The 21,103-nt window shown below is 45.8% G+C and overlaps 1 protein-coding gene across 3 annotated transcripts in view; it reads left to right on the forward strand.

Annotated features, from left to right (window-relative positions):
• Positions 1-422: 422 nt before the first annotated feature.
• The window catches only part of dstyk (dual serine/threonine and tyrosine protein kinase), a 106,954-nt gene continuing 86,273 nt past the window's right edge, over positions 423-21,103 (forward strand). The window contains exon 1 of one of the 3 annotated variants that reach the window (XM_078242052.1): positions 423-782. In XM_078242052.1, the coding sequence (XP_078098178.1) occupies positions 533-782 (250 nt within the window). In that variant the 5' untranslated portion in view covers positions 423-532. Of the gene's footprint in view, positions 783-20,967; positions 21,065-21,103 lie in introns of those variants that run through there. The other 2 variants (XM_078242053.1, XM_078242054.1) reach the window with 2 other exon arrangements.

Genomic DNA, 21,103 nt, shown 5'->3' on the forward strand with positions numbered 1-21,103 from the left:
CAGGGGCCTTTGGGACTACATGACCCAGGGGCCTTTGGGACTACATTACCCAGGGGCCTTTGGGACTACATTTCCCAGGAGGCTTTGGGACTACATTTCCCAGGGTGCCCTGGGCGGGTGTTGTCCAAATAAACCTGTTGGACTTTAACCTGGTGTTGTTAAACTTCTTACTGGGACTACATTACCCAGGGGGCTTTGGGACTATGTTACCCAGGGAGCTTTGGGACTACATTTCCCAGGAGGCTTTGGGAATACATTACCCAGGGGCCGTTGGGACTACAATACCCAGGGGCCTTTGGGACTACATTACCCAGGGGGCCTTGGGACTACATGACCCAGGGGGCCTTGGGACTACATGACCCAGGGGCCTTTGGGACTACATTTCCCAGGGGGCTTTGGGACTACATTTCCCAGGGTGCCCCGGGCGGGTGTTGTCCGCTGAGGGGAAACAGCGGTAGCGGTCCCGGTCCTGGAGCGGAGGCCGGTGTCCGAGTCCCTGCAGCCGGGCCGAGTTACCGGCCCACGCCGGGACATGGAGGCTGCAGGCGGCGGCGGTGGCCGCTCCCTGACTCCGGCGGCCCGGGAGCTGCTGCGGAGCCTGGGCAGCTGCAGCAAACACGCCTCGTACCTGCGGCAGAACCTGCGGGAGACCAAGAAGTACTTCAGGGACCTGCGGAACCCGCACGGCGCCAGCCCCGGGGCCCAGGAAGGTGAGCAGGGCCTGCGGGGAGAGGGAGACAGCGCGTCCGCTGAGGCAGCTGACACCTGGGGGCGACTGCAAGGTGAGGCCGGCCTGGGATTGGGAATGGGAGGGGGGTGCTGGGATTGGGAATGGGAGGGGGGTGCTGGGATTGGGAATGGGAGGGGGGTGCTGGGATTGGGAATGGGGAGGTGCTGGGATTGGGAATGGGAGGGGGGTGCTGGGATTGGGAATGGGAGGGGGGTGCTGGGATTGGGAATGGGAGGGGGGTGCTGGGATTGGGAATGGGAGGGGGGTGCTGGGATTGGGAATGGGAGGGGGGTGCTGGGATTGGGAATGGGAGGGGGGTGCTGGGATTGGGAATGGGAGGGGGGTGCTGGGATTGGGAATGGGAGGGGGGTGCTGGAATTGGGAATGGGAGGGGGGTGCTGGGATTGGGAATGGGGAGGTGCTGGGAATGGGAGGGGGGTGCTGGGATTGGGAATGGGAGGAGGGTGCTGGAATTGGGAATGGGAGGGGGGTGCTGGGATTGGGAATGGGAGGGGGGTGCTGGGATTGGGAATGGGAGGGGGGTGCTGGGATTGGGAATGGGAGGGGGGTGGTGGGATTGGGAATGGGAGGGGGGTGCTGGGATTGGGAATGGGAGGGGGGTGCTGGGATTGGGAATGGGAGGGGGGTGCTGGGATTGGGAATACGGGCGGGTTGGCCTAGATAGGACAACATGATCGGCGCAGGCTTGGTGAGCCAAAGGGCCTGTTCCTGTCTTGTACTATTCTTTGGGTGTGGAATGGGTGGGGATTTTGGGGGCTGAGTTTGGGTCTGCTGAGTGGGGTGTTTTGGGGAGGGGGGGGTGGTGAGGGGCTGTGGGTGGTTGGGAGTGGAGTGGGGGGGGGGAGGTGCTGTGATGACTGGGCTCGGAGGCTATTCCTGGGCTGGTACTACTCTGGGAGAGGATGGAGCTATCAGACCTGAGATGGGGCATATCTTAGAAACATTGTAGAAATGCCACAGCAAGCCGAAAATCAGCCACTTCGTCTCCAATTGTTCCCAAGGCTTTCTCTTAACAATGATTTTCAAAGGTTTAACAATGAAGATTTGGAGTGTGCTGACCTACATGTGGCCAAATCTTCAGCAAGGACCTGGGATTTTGTTTGATGTTTCTGCACAATTTTGACTCCAAAGGTGTTGTTGAATTTGTTTGGTTTAGAATATTTTTTCATTTTCACGACCTGATCCTGGCAGAGACAGACAAGAGCTTAGTATTGTCTCTTAGTTGTGAAAAACCAATATGAAATGATTGTCATGAGTTCAGAGTTCACAACTGTTTGCAGACCAGCAGTGTTGCACACCGAGTGAGATCTGGACATGTCATTCTGTGCAGGAGGAAATTCAGATAACTTGGTTGGAACAGGCGGTATAATTTATCACCATCCAGTGCTTGATGCTGGCAGCTGACAAGAATAGTAAGGCCTTCAACTCTCACACTGAACAGCACTAGGCTATGAAAGAAACAGTCTACAAATAGGAAGAATGAAGTAATTTTTACTTGCTGTAGCACAGAAATGGGCTACTTAGCTCAACTTTGTCAGTATTTGTTTTGTGAGCGGTCTCTCGCCTTAGTTCTCTGAACCCCACAGACACATCTTCCTCCCTCATGCCCATCCCATTTCCCCTTCAATTCATCACTGCTGTACAATTGTGCGCCTATTCGAAGCAGTACTGTCTATCCACAGCGGTTAGCACTGCTGCCTCAGTGTCAGAGACCCGGCTTTGATTCCGGCTTGGGTCACTGAATGGAGTCTGCACATTGTCCCCGTTGTCTGCATGGGTTTCCTCCGGTTGCACTGGTTTCCCCCCTCAGTCTGAAAGACGTGCAGGTTAGGTGCATTGGCCATGCTAAATTCTCCCTCAGTGTACCTGAACAGGTGCCGGAGTGTGGCGGCTAGGCGATTGTCACAGTAACTTCATTCCAGTGTTAATGTAAGCCTTCTTGTAAATAAACTCTAAATTTACAAGTGTTCTATTGTTGCAGAAATGAATTGTGCTTCCTGCACCTTATAGACATGGAGAACTTGTTTATAAGCGTGAGTATATTGTCGAAATGCAGCAGTCAATGATGAGACGTCATTTTGCGATGATTTTTGTCACTGACCTTGTTTAGATGAATGACTGAACTGTATGACGTACTCACCTGTCATCTGTGTTAAAAATATATCTGTTAGTTTGAGGATTTGGTTAGTACCTTTTTAGATACAGCTTGTGGCTTTAGGTTTCCAGTTTATTTGAACCAGGAAACATTTGAAATCAGTCACATTTCAGAATTTTTTGACACCACAGGACTTGATCATGTCTATTGCTGAAAAATACATTTTTTCAAAGCTTTTCATCTTGAATGCATCAGGACAATTCTAAGAGTGCAAATGTTGGGAATCTTGCGATTGTCCTGATGAGTGTCTGATGAAAAACTTTGACCAAATGTCTTTATAATCAATACTCAAATTTTGTACGACCAAACAACTGTTGGGATTGAGAACAGTTAGTTTTTAAGTGCTTTAAAATATCTTGGCACGAGACAGGGATTTGAGATGGTTGACAGTTGCATTTTAACACCTTAGTCTTGTTGTTGAGTCATACTGAAAACAAACCATTTGGTTTGTTTTACTGATCAATAACTATCTCTCCCATTGTGATGGAAGGTATTTGACCTCTGACTGAACAGTCAGGAATTAAGCAAAAGGTCAGATGTCTAAGCCAAACAATCCAGCAGTTGCAACAGAAGCTGCAGTTAAGGCAAAAATGGTGCTGAATAGGAAGGTTGACAAGGGCAGAATGTCGAGGGATTAGTGCGTTTAAATCAAGCGAGCTAACTGTGAAGTGGGATGGTGTAACATGCACTTTTCATAGGCCTGGGGATCAAGTCTATCCCATGATAGCAAGTGAATAAGATTACAACATCTGCTGTATGCACATCTTCGATGTGGATTAAAACAGCTCAACAATTTAAACCAAGCATTGGTCCATTCTTTGCGATTGAGCAAAGATGTACAGATGGAGAAGACCTTTGCTCTTTTGGTTGTATACTGGATTCTACTGTTGTACAGGTCAATATAGGGCTGAATGAGTCAATTCCCATAACTGGGTACACAGTTAGGGAGTGCCTCCTACAAATAAGGCTGAGTGGATATCTACAGCAGATCTGAACATACTGGCATAATTCAGATTCTCCAGTACATTACTAAAGCCAACTCTGTTTTTGTTTCAAGTTATTGCTAGGGAAAGAACTGCCTTAGTTGATTTGATTTATTATTGTCACATGTATTAGTATACAGTGACAAGTATTGTTTCTTGCGTGCTATACAGACAAAGCATACCATTCATAGAGAAGGAAAGGAGAGGGTACAGAAGGTAGTGTTACAGTCATGGCTAGGGTGTAGAGAAATAACTTAATGCAAGGTATGTCCATTCAGAAGTCTGATGGCAGCTGGGAAGAAGCTGTTCTTCAGTCAGTTGGTCGGTGGCCTCAGACGTTTGTATCTTTTTCCTGATGGAATAAAGTGGAAGAGTGTACGTCCAGGGTGCGTGGGATCCTTAATTATAATTTTCCGAGGCAGCGGCAAGTGTTGCCTATGTCAATGGATGGGGGTGCTGCTTTGAGTGATGAACTGGACCAGGTTTCATTCATGACCCTTTGTAGTTTCTTGCGGTCTTGGGCGGAGCAGGAGCCATACCAAACTGCACATTCTCCCCGTTGTCTGCATGGGTTTCCTCCGGTTGCACTGGTTTCCCCTCTCAGTCTGAAAGACGTGCTGGTTAGGTGCATTGGTCATGCTAAATTCTCCCTCAGTGTACCTGAACAGGTGCCGGAGTGTGGCGGCTAGGTGATTTTCACAGTAACTTCATTACAGTGTTAATGTAAGCCGCCTTGTAAATAAACTCTAAATTTAAAAGTGTTCTATTGTTGCAGAAATGAATTGTGCTTACTGCACCTTATAGACAGGTGCAACCAGATACAACAAGAAAGAACGCTTTCTATGGTGCATCTGTAAAAGTTTGTGAGAGTTGTAGTGGATATGCCAAATTTCCTTAGCTTCCTGAGAAAGTAGAGGCGTTGGTGAGCTTTCTTAACAATAGTATCCGCAGGGAGGGACCAGGGCAGGTTCTTGGTGATCTGAACACAGAAAAACCTAAAGCTGTTGACCATTTCTACAATTTTGTTTGGATGCACTTGGTGGCTCTGCATCCTCCGGAAGATAAACACTAGTGAAAAATGTTAGATCAATGTGAGAAACACAATTGCAATTTGGGACACTGAATGCAATGGAGGAGGACTTTCTGCCCTTTTCCTCAGAATCCCTACAGTGCAGAAGGTGGCCATTTGGTCCATCATGTCTGCATCGGCTCTCCGAATTCTCCTTTTCTCTTGCTGTGTTGGGACAGTCAAAATAGAATTGAGTGAGATAACACATCAGTGAATTGTAGAGATGAGGCTGGCTAAGGACTCCGAAGAACCACAATGAATGTTGCATCAAAGAACTAACGACATTCAGTGGTGAAGCATTTTACAGGATGCATTCTGCAATTAGTTTGAATGATTTCGCGAGAGGCAATCAGGTTTTAATAAAGCCCATTCTAATTATTTTTTGTCTGTGAAGCCTGCAAACACTGAGCTCAATAGCAGAGAGCTGTGAAATATCACACTGGTTCGTGAAGGCAGGCTTCAGTTCTCCATTCAACAGTGCCACATTATTTTGTGTTGGAGGCTAGATTGTAGTAATCTGGACCATGTGCTCTGGTTAGGGTTGAAGCTGATGAGTTTTGTGGGTTTTTTTTGACTGAGTTAGAAATGGGTTCTCACTCAGGCTTGACTGGTTTGTGCTGAGGTGTTGGCCGTGAGGATGGAATTTGGAGGAACTGGTTATAGCTTCTTATCCTCATAGAAAGCTATGGTTCAGTGGATAGTGCTCGCTCTCGAATCACAAGGTCGTGGGTTCAAGTCCCATTCGGGACTTGAGCATTAAGCCCAGTCTGGCATTCCTGGTGCAGTATTGAGGGAATGCTGCATTGTTGGAGATGCCACCTTTCAGATGAGACTTTTAGCCGAAGCCCTTTTTGAATGGATATGAAAAATTCCAGGGCCATGATTGGAAGGGGAGCTGGTGAGTTCTCCACAACATTTATAATTCAACAAGCGTCTGAAAACATGTGGCTATGGACAAATTGGCTCGTATGTTTTTGACCTACCAACAGTAAAGACATTTTTAGGGAGGGGATTTGGGCATATTAACTGGCTTGCGAACATGTTTGAATTCAAACAACACTGGTTGACGTATGAAACTGCTCAATAACTTTGAAAGAACAAGGCTCTACATTTTGGTTTTCCACAGAAAATGATCAGAGTTCATATCTGAGAGATTTTACTGACATTTTGGGATTGAGGGATGTGGGTGGGAATGTGGAATCGCAGCAGAAGATCAGCCCTGAGCACATTGATGTCAGCGCGGGCTCGAGCGACTGTACGGTCCACTCTGTGTTCCATTTCTTATGCCAATAGTTGAAGAAATTGAAACTGTCATTGCAAATATTAGCACGGACTTGTTTGGATACTCTGGGATGTTTGGACAATTTTAGTCTTTCAGGCCTGTAACAAATCCATTCTTCAAGCTTAAATTGTTGCTGAAGAAAAGGCGTGCATTTATACTGAGTCTTTCACAGCCACTCAAATGCTTTACTATCAATAAGGTGCTTTTGAAGTTCAGTTCGTCACTGTTGCAATGTAGGAAACACAGCAGCAAAGCTGTGCAGAGTACTCTGCCACAAAAAAATACAAGGACCAAAGTGATCTGTTTGTCATGTTTTAATTGAGCAATGAATTGTGGCCAAGACAGGAGGGTAGCTCCCCTGTTCTTAGAAGTGACCATGGCATCTTTAACATCCACCGGAGAGGACAGATGGAGCCTCACCTTTGGACGTAACATTAAAACTCATGTATTTGACAGCTGGTACTGGAGTGACTCAGGTGACAGTGCCACTGCCACCCCTGACAGTTTTATCATGGAATCCCGACAGAAGGTGGCCATAAAGCCTGCACCGACCACAATCCCACCCAGGCCCTATTCCTGTCACCCCATGTATTTACCCTGCTAATCCCTCTGACACTAAGGGGCAATTTAGCACGGCCAATCCGCCTAACCTGCATGTCAGGGCGGCACAGTGGTTAGCACTGCTGCCTCACAGCGCCAGCGAGCCGGGTTCGATTCCCGACTCGGGTCACTGTCTGTGTGGAGTTTGCACTTTCTCCCCGTGACTGCGTGTGTTTCCTCCGGGTTCTCCGGTTTCCTCCCACAGTCCAAAGATGTGCAGGTTAGGTGGATTGGCCATGCTAAATTGCCCCTTCGTGTCAGGGGACTAGCTAGGATAAATATGTGGGGTTGGGGCCTGGGTGAGATTGTGGCTGATGCAGATTTGTTGGGCCAAATGGCCTCCTCCTGCACTGTAGGGATTCGATGATTTTTAGACTGTGGGAGGAAGCCGGAGCACCCACAGGAAACCCATTCAAAAACAGGGATAACATGCAGACTCCACACAGTCACCTGAGGACGGAATCGTTCCTGGGTCCCTGGCGCTGTGAGGAAGCAGTGCTAACCACTGTGCTGCCCACAGTTCAGTTACAGAGCAGTTGAATTACTGATTGTCCACTTTTGTTTTGTTGGTGGAATACTTTATCTTACACACCCTTAATCTTTATTTGATCTGTATTTGCATCACTGTGTTATAATGGAAAGCTGTAATACTATTATGCCACATGGTAACCATGCACAAGGAGGAGCCAATCTGATAAATGTGGAACAGCTGGATAAAGGAATTGTATAGTGAGCTAGAGCTTCTCCACCTGAGATATGAATGTGCCCCTGAAATGCTCAAATCCCTAATTATTCAAGAGTCCTCTAAGTTTATGACACTGAAGGCCCTTAGGCCCGCTGTGGCTGAAGAGAGATTCAGTCAAACCCCACTTCACAGTTTTTGGCCTGCGGTAGGTATACTTTTTAATTGCAATGAGGGTCTCTGCCTCTATCAATCTTTCAGGCAGCAAGTTTCCCAGATCCCCACCATCCACTTCTGGGTGAGAAAACCTATCCTGTACTCTAACCTGCCCGTGAGTTACTTTAAATCTTTGCGCCTGGTTATTTATATATATAATAATAGAAATAGGTCCTGACCCAGGATAGATTGAGTATCTTTTATCCATAAAGCCATTTTTGATTTGATTTATTATTGTCACATGCAGTGAAAAGTATTGTTCCTTGCATGCTGTACAGACAAGACATACCGTTCACAGAGAAGGAAAGGAGAGAGTGCAGAATGTAGTGTTACAGTCATAGCTAGGGTGTAGAGAAAGATCAACTTTGTGTGAGATGGGTCCATTCAAAAGTCTGATGGCAGCAGAGAAGAAGCTGTTCTTGAGTCAGTTGGTACGTGTCCTCAGACTTTTGTATCTTTTTCCCAATGGGAGAAGGTGGAAGAGAGCATGTCCAGGGTGCGTGGAGTCCGAGGCAGCGGGAAGTGTAGATAGAGTCAATGGATGAGAGGCTGGTTTCTGTGATGGACTGGGCTCAACACTTCAACACTTGAACCTTATCAACCTTGAGCGCGGAAACTCTAATAGTCTCTGAACCTTTTCTTACATTCAGAATTGCAGGGAGCATCACGGATTGGAACTTAGTCCAGATATTCTGTATTTATTATTCAATGATGCATCTTCGTCTTCTAAGAATTTTATTAATGATCGCCCATAGCTTGCCCAAGGTTAGGCTATTGTCATGTAAGTTTGTGTGGTGTCTGAAAACCAAAATGATCTGAAATCCAAACAGTGATCTGTCCAGAGGATTTTAGATAATAGAGACTTAACCTATAATCTTAGGGACTTGACATCTCTCCTTCAAAGAAACCAACTCCAGCCTATCCAGTCTTTCCTCCGAGCTAAAATTATACATTGCTGGTAGCATCCTCATAAATCTCCTTTCTTGTACCCTCTGTCGTGCTTCCTGTAATATCGATTATATGAAATGTAATACTCTCTGTAACTGAGTATACGATGATGTACTTTTTAACATTATTTTTCGAGTACTTGTATTTCCGAGTCTTTTTTTAAGCCTGTTTACTTTGATATTGCTTTTCTCCCTTCTGCGCCCCTGACATGTCAGTCACTTCACAATTCATCCATTGCCCCGAACACATTCTGTACATCCTACCCATTGACTCTGTCTACACTTCCCGCTGCCTCAGCAAAGCAGCCAACATAATTAAGGACCTCACGCACCCCTGACTTTCTTTCTTCCACCTTCTTCCGTTGGGAAAAAGATACAGAAGTCTGAGGTCACATACCAACGGACTCGAGAACAGCTTCTTCCCTGCTGCCATCAGACTTTTGAATGGACTTACTTTGCATTAAGTTGATCTTTCTCTACACTCTAGCTATGACTGTAACACTACATTCTGCACTCTCTCCTTTCCTTCTCTGTGAACGGTATGCTTTGTCTGTATAGCGCGCGCAAGAAACAATACTTTTCACTGTTAATACATGTGACAATTAATCAAATAAATGAGCTGTTTGATGCTATGATGGACAAAGTTATTCGACTTGAATGGTTGAGATTTTGCATAGTAATATTCCACAGCGCTGAATTTCATGGCTACGTTTCCTGACATGAGCTTCTCTGACCTGCGTAGGTTTCCAGCAGTGTTTTAGGTTGGTTTTTGAATTTCAGGTTGACAGAAATTAATGCCTCTTGTCTCTCACAGTTATACCTTGGGGATGTTTTGGGTGAGGAGCAAGTTTCTCAAATGCAGTTTGGAGGAAACCGACATTTGCTGATTTTTGTGTCAACAGAATGAACAATCTTTGTTGGATTACACTGGATCCTGATGCCAAACTCGTGGCAGAAGATTAGAGGCCAACAACAGTACATTTGGATTCAATAATTAACGATTAATTAACTTGGGGCGGCACAGTGGTTAGCACTGCTGCCTCACGGCGCAAGGGACCCAGGTTCGATTCCAGCCTCGAGTGACTGGAGTTTGCACATTCTCCCTGTGTCTATGTGGGTTTCCTCTGGGTGCTCTGGTTTCCTCCCACATTGTACCTTTAAGACTTGATTACCTGTAAAGACTCGCATTCCAACCATTATCTTGTAAATTGAGTTTGTGTCTATACATGCCCTGTTTGTGAACACAACTCCCACTCAACTGAAGGAGTGGTACCAAATAAACCTGGTGTTATGAGACTACTTACTGTTCCTCCCACACTCCAAAGATATGCAAGTTAGGTGGATTGGCCGTGCTAAATTGCCCTTTTGTTTCAAGGGGGATTAGTGGGGTGAATGCGTGGGGTTGTGGCAGTAGGGCGTGTGTGGGATTGGTGTTGGTATGGGTTCGATGGGCCGAATGGTCGTTTTCTGCATTGTTGGGATTCGATGAATTTCCTACTTAGGAGAGAATTTACTTGATATGATTTTTGGATGCTTATCATAGTGCAGTTTGTAAGACCTTGCATATTTGAATGATTTAAAAAAAAAATACTACAAGATGCTGGAAATCTTTAAATGTGAACAAAAAATGCTTAGGGTGGGCAGAATCCATGGAGTGGACAATAGTTAACGGTTCATATCAGAGACTTCAGATTAAAACTGGCAATGGTTAGAGATGTGATAGATTTTAAGCAAGGTCAGGGAAAATGGGGAAAGAAGAACAAAAGCAAGGTCTGTGATGAGTTGGAAGATGAGCAATTAAAGGACAAAGGGCTGATGGTGCAATGAGAAGGAGGGATGGCAATGGAACGAGTGAAGGAGCAAACGAGGCATCCAGAGGAGCTGAATGGCAGCAGCAGAATCCTTTTCCCGTTGAACTATCAGCTTCCATTAATAAAATGTGAGAAATGTGTGTGGAAAAGAGATGGAAAATCTTTTCTGTTTTCCACAGATCCGTCACTTAAATAGTTAAAGGATTCAACTTAATGTAAAATATGCTGGCTGGCTGGATCAGAGAAGAAAATTAGTTTCTGAATTTATTGTGGTTGCTGGCATGCTTTATTTTGCAACAGGCCCTAATACTTCAGAGCAGCTAAATGAAGCATCTGAATAGCCACATGACCCGAGATGCACGTGGTTCGAGTATTGACGGTCCATTCCTCCACTGTATTGTTGGTGAGTTTACTGGCTAAAAAAACAGCGCTTTCGACATCATCAGAAAACGTGATGCCATGTGGTACGTGTACAGTGATGACTGTTAGTTCTGCCTCACTCCCACTTCTGAGGTCGCCCCCCCCCCCCAAATCTACATCGTAACTGAGGATGAACCAGCCAGTTTGCTATCTTGTTGCCATGATTTAACCCCAAGGTGATCTTGCAATCACCCATCTCCTGCAAGACTGCTTACTTCCATCTCCGTAAGACGGCCAGACTTTGTGTCTGCCTCAGTTCATTGCTCCTGATACCCTCGTCCATGCCTTTGGAATAATTCAAGTTTACAACAATGCTGTCCTGGCTGGCCCCCTAACTTCTGTTGTGCATAAACTTGAGACGACCCAAAGCTCTGCCTGTATCGCCACTTGGAAGAAGTCTTGTTTACCCATCACTCTCAAGTTTTCCGACCTACATTGATTCCAGAGCCGGGTAACAATGCACTTTTTATATTTGTTTAAATAGCTCCACAGCCTTGCCCCTCCCTATCTTTAACCTTCAGCACTCCAACCCTCCAAGATCTTTTGTACTTGTCCATTTCTGGCTTCTTGAGCATCTTCCGTTTTCATCACTTCTCCAGTTGTTGTGGCCCAAAGCCTTTGCATTCACTCTGCCTATCTCTGCCCTTTAAGCTGCACTTTTATAACCTATCTTTGACCAAGCTTCTGAATAGCCACATGACCCGAGATGCACGTGGTTCGAGTATTGACGGTCCATTCCTTCACTGTATTGTTGGTGAGTTTACTGGCTAAAAAAACAGCGCTTTCGACATCATCAGAAAAGGGCGGCACGGTAGCACAGTGGTTAGCACTGCTGCTTCACAGCGCCAGGGACCTGGGTTCGATTCCCGGCTTGGGTCACTGTCTGTGTGGAGTTTGCACATTCTCCTCGTGTCTGCGTGGGTTTCCTCCGGGTGCTCCGGTTTCCTCCCACAGTCCAAAGATGTGTGGGTTAGGTTGATTGGCCATGCTAAAATTGCCCTTAGTGTCCTGGGATGTGTAGATTAGAGGGATTAGTGGGTAAAATATGTAGGGATATGGGGGTAGGGCCTGGGTGGGATTGTGGTCGGTGCAGACTCGATGGGCCAAATGGCTTCTTTCTGTACTGTAGGGTTTCTATGATTTCTATGAAGCTTCTTCCTGTCTGATTATCTCTTTGTTAGGCTTGGTGTCGAATTTTGTTTAATAATACCCCTGTGAAGCACCTTGTGTCATGATCTTAAACATGCAAAAAAACATGTGAATCATTATACTATAGTCTTGGGAACAGTATTGCCATCATCTGTTAGATACTAGCTCGACAGTGTTGTTTTACATCGGGATAATTGTGCAAAATCCATGATGGTTGGTTTTCTCCTATCATTAGAATCTGCGCTTGATGGTGACTGATGCACAGCTTCTACCTGAAATGCTTCAATATGTTTTGTGTTTAACGGTTCTCCCTCAGGATGCTTAAGTGAGGTCTGTGAGGATTTGCTCTTCGAGACTGAGCTTAAATCAAGTATCTCGTACTCAAATTCGATTTATTTGTTGTTTTTCAGCAAAAAAGGAGCTCCTTGCAAACAGGGTTTCCTGCATAACATCATAGAATCCCTACAATGCAGCAGCAGGCCATTCAACCCATCCAGCCTGTACTGATGACAATCCCACCCTGGCCCTATCCCCGCAACCCTGCTGGTCCCCCTGACACCAAGGGACAATTTTAGCATGGCCAATCAACCTAACCCGCGTATCTCCAGACTGTGGGAGGAAACCAGAGCACCCGGAGGAACCCCATGCAGACACGGGGAGACCGTGCAGACTCCACACAGGCAATGACCCGAGGCCGGAATTGGACCTGGGTCCCTGGCACTGTGAGGCAGCAGTGCTAACCAATGTATTGCTGTGCTGCCCATTAGCACGGCAATCCTCCACATATTTGTCTGGTTTACAGCCGAAGCCATGTGTCTTAGCATGAATGCATTTTGATGGCAAATGGGTCATTCTGTGTAAACCGTTAGTTCTAGTTGTATGTATTATTACATAGTTGTTATGGCCTAATTAGTGACTTCGGAGACTGCTTTTCAAAAATTTGACATGTTCACTTAAATAAGTCACTTCACTCAGGTGGCGGCAATCAGGTAAACCACTGAATTCCTGTGGTCACGAAGACCAAATCTCCTCGGAAGCTGTCTTATTTTTGTTCGTTTGGGTTAGTAAGAGCCTGGATACAATATGGCAGTCAGCTTTGGATCAGTAAGTCACTGCTATGACACCAGATTATATTTCATTCATCTGATAAGATGGCATAATTTATCCATGTCCCCCAGTGTCTTATTTGTTTCTTTTTGAAAATCTAATGCCGAGAGCGGCCCGCTTTTTGACTACAGACTTCAGACTAGACAAAAATCAAAAGATGGACTTTCCCTTTTGTCCCAGTGATTTGGGGATAAATGTTAACGTTTCAAGTTTATTTATTAGTATCACAACTAGGCTTACATTAACACTGCAATGAAGTTACTGTGAAATTCCCCTCGTACACAGGGAGAATTTAGCATGGTCAATGCACCTAAAGAAAATGTCTTTCAGACTGTGGGAGGAAACCAGATCAATCGGAGGAAACCCATGCAGACATGGGGAGAATGTGCAGACTCTTAACAGTAATCCAAGCTGCAAATGAAACCTGGGTCCCTGGCGCTGTGAGGCAGCAGTGCGAACTACTGTGCCACCATGTTGCCGGGTGTTAAGTTGTGCCATGAGATGTGTTATGCCGACTTGGCAGAACTGCCATCATCTCAACCAAAAGATAAGACCTTGATGTCGTGCAGCACTCAGTACTGCCCATAATTTAGTGGGGCGGCATGGTAGCACAGTGATTAGCACTGTTGCTTCACAGCACCAGGGGCCCAGGTTCGATTCCCAGCTTGGGTCACTGTCTGTGTGGAGTTTGCACATTCTCCCCGTTTCTGGTGTGGGGGCTTAGGAGAGCTAGGAGGGGGCATGAGAAGTCCTTGGCGGGTCGGATCAAGGAAAATCCCAAGGCTTTTTACTCTTATGTGAGGAATAAAAGAATGACCAGGGTGAGGCTGGGGCCGGTCAAGGACGGCAGTGGGAATTTGTGTATGGAGTCAGAAGAGATAGGAGAGGTGATGAATGAATACTTTTCTTCGGTGCTCACCAAGGAGAGGGGCCATGTTTTTGAGGAAGAGATGGTGTCACAGGCTGATAGGCTGGAGGAAGTAGATGTTCGGAGGGAAGATGTACTAGCAATTTTGAATAAACTGAAAGTTGATAAGTCCCCTGGGCCTCATGAAATATATCCTAGGATTCTTTGGGAGGCAAGGGATGAGATAGCAGAGCCTTTGGCATTGATCTTTGCGTCCTCACTGTCCACGGGGGTGGTGCCAGAGGACTGGAGAGTGGCGAATGTGGTTCCTCTGTTTAAGAAAGGGAATAGAAATGACCCTGATAATTATAGGCCGGTTAGTCTTACTTCGGTGGTTGGTAAATTGATGGAAAAGGTCCTTAGGGATGGGATTTACGACCATTTAGAAAGATGCGGATTAATCCGGGATAGTCAGCACGGATTTGTGAAGGGCAAGTCTTGCCTCACAAATTTGACTGAATTTTTTGAGGAGGTAACTAAGTGTGTAGATGAAGGTAGTGCAGTTGATGTCATATACATGGATTTTAGTAAGGCGTTTGATAAAGTCCCCCACGGTCGGCTTATGAAGAAAGTAAGGATGTGTGGGATAGAGGGAAGTTTGGCCGATTGGATAGGTAACTGGCTATCTAACAGAAGACAGAGGGTGGTGGTGGATGGAAAATTTTCGGACTGGAAACCGGTTACCAGCAGAGTGCCACAGGGATCAGTGCTTGGTCCTCTGCTCTTTGTAATTTTTATAAATGACTTGGAGGAGGGGGCTGAAGGGTGGATCAGTAAATTTGCTGATGACACCAAGATTGGTGGAGTAGTGGATGAGGTGGAGGGCTGTTGTAGGCTGCAAAGAGATATAGGTAGGATGCAGAGCTGGGCTGAAAAATGGCAAATGGAGTTTAACCCTGGCAAATGCGAGGTGATTCATTTTGGTAGGACAAATTTAAATGTGGATTACAGGGTCAAAGGTAGGGTTCTGAAGAATGTGGAGGAACAGGGAGATCTTGGGGTTCATATCCATAGATCTCTGAAGGTTGCCACTCAAGTGGATAGAGCCGTGAAGAAGGCCTATAGTGTGTTGGCGTTCATTAACAGGGGGTTTGAGTTTAAGAGCCGTGGGGTTATGCTGCAACTGTACAGGACCTTGGTGAGACCACATTTGGAATATTGTGTGCAGTTCTGGTCACCTCACTACAAGAAGGATGTGGAGACACTGGAAAGAGTGCAAAGGAGATTTACCAGGATGCTGCCTGGTTTGGAGGGTCGGTCTTATGAGGACAGGTTGCGGGAACTTGGGCTTTTCACTTTGGAGCAGAGGAGGTTGAGAGGAGACTTGATAGAGGTTTATAAGATGATGAGGGGGATAGATAGAGTGAACGTTCAAAGACTATTTCCTCGGGTGAATGGAGCGGTAACTAGGGGGCATAACTATAGGGTTCATGGTGGGAGATATAGGAAGGATGTCCGAGGTAGGTTTTTTACTCGGAGAGTGGTTGGGGTGTGGAATGGACTGCCTGCAGGGATAGTGGAGTCAGAAACTTTAGGAACATTTAAGAAGCTATTGGATAGGCACATGCAGTACTTCGGGATGATAGGGAGGAAATAGCTTGATCTGGGTTTCAGACAAAGCTCGGCACAATATCGTGGGCCGAAGGGCCTGTTCTGTGCTGTACTGTTCTATCTTTCCTCCGAGTGCTCCGGTTTCCTCCCACAGTCCAAAGATGTGCGGGTTAGGTGGATTGGCCATGCTACATTGCCCCTTAGTGTCCCAGGATGCATAGGTTAGAGGGATTAGCAGGGCAAATAAGTGGGGTTACGGGGATGGGGCCTGAGTGAGATTGTTGTTGGTGCAGCCTCGGTGGGCAGAATGGGGGCCTCCTGCACTGTAGGGTTTTTGTGATTCTATGAATTGTCTAGATTATCTGTTTAACTCCTTGACTGACCTTTCTTCTCTTTACCTCACTCATCTGCCACCTGGCTGATTCTGGGGTCCAATCTGGCGAGTCCCAGTGTAGATGTGCATTTTTCCACTCAACGACGTTGGTTTAATTTTTTTCCTGGTGTAAACAGAAAAGTTTAATGATTTGCATCATTGTGCACTCTTCATTTTAATATCGAAAAAACATTGATTTACAGGTCTGAGCAATGCTTATATCCAGGAGTTGATCTGGAACCAGCATTTGGGCAGCACAGTGGTTAGCACTGATGCCTCACAGCGCCAGGGACCCGGGTTCAATTCTGGCCTCGGGTCACTGTCTGTGTGGAGTTTGCACATTCTCCCGTGTCTGCGTGTTTTTCCTCCGGGTGCTCCGGTTTCCTCCCACAGTCCAAAGATGTGCAGGTTTGGTGGATTGGCCATGCTAAATGGACCCTAGTGTCAGGGGGATTAGCAGGGTAAATATGTGGGGTGATGGGAATAGGGCCTGGGTAGGAATGTGGTCAGTGCAGACTCCATGGGCCGAATGGCCGCCTCCTGCACTGTAGGGATTCTATGGATTTGGTAGTTAAGGAACTGTACAAGATATTGGCAATTGCAGGTCTTTGGTTTTTCTGTTTGCATTTGCATCGTACTTACTCCAGGGTGTTTAAAAGAGGTGAAACCGATGCCCCGCAATGATACGAGAGCTGACTTTGGCATTGCCCAAAAGTTGGGTTTTGGGAAGAGTTAAAAAGAGGGCACAGAACCGTGGCAAGACCAGAGGCATGTGAGTGGAATCCTGCAGGAAAACCCCCAGGGAAGCAACTGCTTGCTGTTTGGGCTCTGACTTTGTTTTATTTTCGATCTGAGTTACACAGACGTTTTGAGAAGGTTTTGTATTTCACCATATAATACCCTTCTCAGACTCTGAAACTTGAGCTGAACTGCTGCACCCCCAAGTGAAGTTGTTGCTTGTTTGAGATATGAGGCAGAATATAAATTTGACCCATTCGGATGCTTGTCTCCTCTGCCATTGAGCAAGATCAAGCTGACCAGGTACTTCACAGTTTCATGCCATATCTCCATATCCATTCCACAACTAACAGCTATCAAATTGAAGTTTAATGTTGAGAGGTTCCCACTACTGCAGGAATATAATTCTGAAAATGAGCTTGTCCAATTTATTGTGAGCTGATTCCATTTACCAGACAGCATGTGGTACAGGGAGAAAACCCCATGAGCAACTGTCTGTTGCTGTACCCACTTGTCACAGGAAGTTGTAAAAGCCAAAATGATCTTTGACTCGATTCCAGCCCTGGTGTTGTGGTAGCAAATCTCAGCCATGCTACTGATTTTAAGGAATACATGTTTTACATCAGTGTCTCTCCGCAGAGAGCGAGAAAAGAGTCAAGCCTACTTACTGTTGCTCATCATTCAGGTGTGTGTGGGTGGACAGGACTGAGCTCTGCTGTGCTACCTTCCACAACATTGTAAATTACTGATGCCTTATTGTTTGGGCTTGCCAGTACTAAATGGTCACTGGGTGAACAGCAGACACTGAACATCACGGGCAGCACAACAATCCAAGAAATGGAATACATGAAGGTGAATAAAGCTGGAGCAGCTCGCAGAAAGTGGGTGAGATATTGAAAGGAATTGGTGGATGAGGTTGTGTGTTTCAAAGTTAATTTGGAGGATGACCCTCGGGGTAGTAGACGATGCCGAACAATCTTCAGCTGCTTTGTCATTGATCTTCCATCCATCGTAAGGTCAGACGTGGGGATGTTTGCTGATGGTTGCACAGATGTTCAGCACCATTTGCAGCTCCTCAGTTGCTGAAGCTGTCCATGTCGAAATGCAGCAAGACCTCGACAATGTCCAGGCTTGGGCTGACAAGTGGCAAGTAGCATTTGGACCACACACATGACAATAATGTCTGACAATAAGCATCTCCAACAAGAGATAATCTAACCATCGTGTCTTGACATTCACTGGCATTAGCATTGCTGAATCTTCCACTTTCAACGTCCTCGGGGGTACCATTGACCAGAAACTGAACTGGACATGCCATATAAATAGTGTGGTTCCAAGAGCAGGTCAGAGCCTAAGAATTCTGTGGTGAGTAACCCACTTCCTGACTACCCAAAGCCTGTCCACCATTGGCAAGGCACAAGTCAGGAGTGTGATGGAATACTCTGGCTGAGTGCAGCTCCAACTACACTCAAGAAGCTTGACATTATCGAGGACAAAGTAGCCCGGTTGATTGGCACCCCATCCACATACACTGTCTCCCTCTACGCCAATGCACAGGACCAACAGTGCATACCATTTACAAGGTTCCTTAGACAGACCAAACTGTCAATTACTACCATTGAGCTGGATAAGGGCAGCAGATGCATGGAAACACCACCACCGGTCAGTGAAATGCTGGCTCAGCTGTCCCCACATTCTTTGAATGAATAATCAAAAAAATGTCAGGTTGTTTTGGGCCAGTCAGTACTAAGTGGGATAGGGTTTTGTGTGTCATGTGTATTGTACAGTGTTGGCATTTCGAGGATGCATAGCTAGCAAAAAAGTGTGGATATAAGTGTTTGAGAGGGAGGAGATGCATGCATTCTGTCGATGAAGCTTGGGGTTAAGGGTTGAAGAGTATAGCGAAGGGGCTGGTTGAATCTGTGAGTTGGTGGGAAGAAACCAAAATTTTGTGACGGTAAGTTGCAACTGTTGAAAGGACATTGCATTAATTTTAGGTTTTGTTTGGCTCTTGCACTTGAAGTATATTTTGTGGTGGGAGGTGAGTTGAGGAAAGGGAAATTCATGTCTTTCTTTAGCTTCCCATTCTGTAGTCTTATTCATTCAAGGAATCTTTTTGGAGCTCTGTTTCAAAATGGCAGAGTTTCATTTCTTCCTCGAGTCCTGAGGAACTTTGAGACGCAACAAACTGGACTTTGAATACCAGTTGAGAATTGACTCGGCTATTTCAACACCTACATCAAAAGATTATGGACTAACAACCATTGTCTTTGAGGCATGACTCCCCCCAAAAAAGTGACTTCTATCATGAACTTGGTATGGAGACTATAGTTGAAATAAGAAATTGTCATTTTTGTTTTAGAAAACAGTTACGCTGCTATGAGAGGAGGAATATGCATTTTACATAATACCTTTCACTTCAGAATAGTCCCAAAACACTTTGCAATCAAGTTCAAGGAAGTTAGTAGTTATATGGAGCCAAAGCCAGGCGTCAATTTGTGCACAGTAATATCCCAAGGGCAACCAATGAGATAAAAGGTCAGTAATGTATTGGTGATGTTGACTGAGAGAGCATGATGGGTCAGTAGCCTCAGGCAAGTCAAGTACTTAATCTGTGAATAGTGGTGTGGGTCCTTTATCTACATTGTGAATATCTTGTTGATAATTCATATGTTTTAGAATATCGCTTTTAGGATGAATCGGTTAAATGCAAGAAATGGGAGAAAGCTGACCCATGTTTATCTTGCATATTCACAGTTTGGGTCAGTAAATTTTAACAATGGGTCATCTTGGACTTCTGTGTGGGACAGTTGATTCTGGAGAGAGGGCTGTTATATCTCTTGGAAATATGTATTTCATATGGGCGACAGTTGCGCTGAAGGTGCTCTGATACATTTCTGTTTGAGACCAAATAAAAGCTGTGTTGTCAAAGAGACGGACTGAGGAGTTGGAAGGTTCTTTTGTTTTAAGTTTTCTTGGTGTTTGCTCAGAAAGCAGACAGTTTTAGCTTTGCTTTGACATAGACCGAATCTCACTGGGTTGGGAGAGGCCAACAGGAGATGACTGTTGGTGAGGTCTGCAGTTTAGGCAGAGAAAATAATTTTATTGACTAGAACGTGAGTGGAACTTGAGCTTAGTTTGGATGTTGAGGGGAGAAAACATCAGGAATATTTGTCCAGTCTGCAACTGGAGATAGAAATCTACAGTGGTCATTACAGAACCTTGTGACAGAAGTAAAATATTACCTTGGCCTCTTTTCAGGTCAAACCAAATACACAAACTCAAGTTAAATCAGGACAAAGTAAAAGGGGCAGCTCCCCAAAAGGAGGGGGGAACAGCCTGAACAAAAATCAAAGTACAAAGGAAACTTAGAAACATCAAATTATAATGTGATCATTAGGGTCGATAACGCACCCCAACCACTGCGGTGCCCAACGGGCGTGGAAGGCGTCAACTGCGCCCGTGGACACCGCATGCTCTCTCTCCAGGGACACCTGGCCGCGAACATAGCCGCGGTAGAGGGGCAGACAGTCAGGATGGACGGCACCCATCGATCGCCCGCTGCCTGGACATGTAAATGGCGTGTTTCGCCAGGCCCAGGAGCAGGTTCACGAGGAGGTCGCCATCCTGACCTGCCCCTCTCCGCACCAGGTGTCCGTAGATCAGGAGCGTGGGACTGAAGTGCAAACAAAACCATTAATAAAAGGTTTTTCAGGAAAACAAAAAGGAAGTGCAACCTAAGACAGCTGAAACATGAGGATAATTAAAGTGAATTCTGGAAGACTGGCATACCTTGTGGTTTGGGCCTGAATTGAGTGAGTGAACCTTGAAGATTGTTGCAATGTATAAAGGAATGTTTGGATGTTGGATGGGGTGGGAGAGTAAAACAAGCTGAGGTCATAGCATATGTTATTCTAAGTTGTTTTTAATTCGTTCATGGGATGTGCGCATCACCGACTTGGTCAGCATTTGTTGCCCCTCCCTGATAGCGTTACATGAGTAGTGCTTGCTTTGTTAACTAAAGAGAAAGCAACCTATGAAGGAACAGGTCAAGTGAAACTACTTGCCGAAGCAACAAGATTCCAAGTGAAGCTGGCACCACCTTGACTCAAATCAATCCTCTGTGCCTCATCCTCCCGCCACCTTGAGTGCCACAGTTTTGTTTTTCGATTTCAAGTTGAGCATGATCAATGAAACTTAACCTGTCAAGATTTTAAGACGCTGTACCACATTTCAACAGTTTTCAGTGAAGCTTTATCATCTCGTTATAATTGGTATTATTTCATCGGCCCGCAACTCGGGTTTGTTTGCATCTTGAAATGAGTAAATATTTGATTGTCTATTCTATTGTAAAGGTGTCTG

Source organism: Mustelus asterias, chromosome 25, assembly GCF_964213995.1.
Source record: "Mustelus asterias chromosome 25, sMusAst1.hap1.1, whole genome shotgun sequence".
In the NCBI taxonomy this organism is placed as follows: domain Eukaryota; kingdom Metazoa; phylum Chordata; class Chondrichthyes; order Carcharhiniformes; family Triakidae; genus Mustelus; species Mustelus asterias.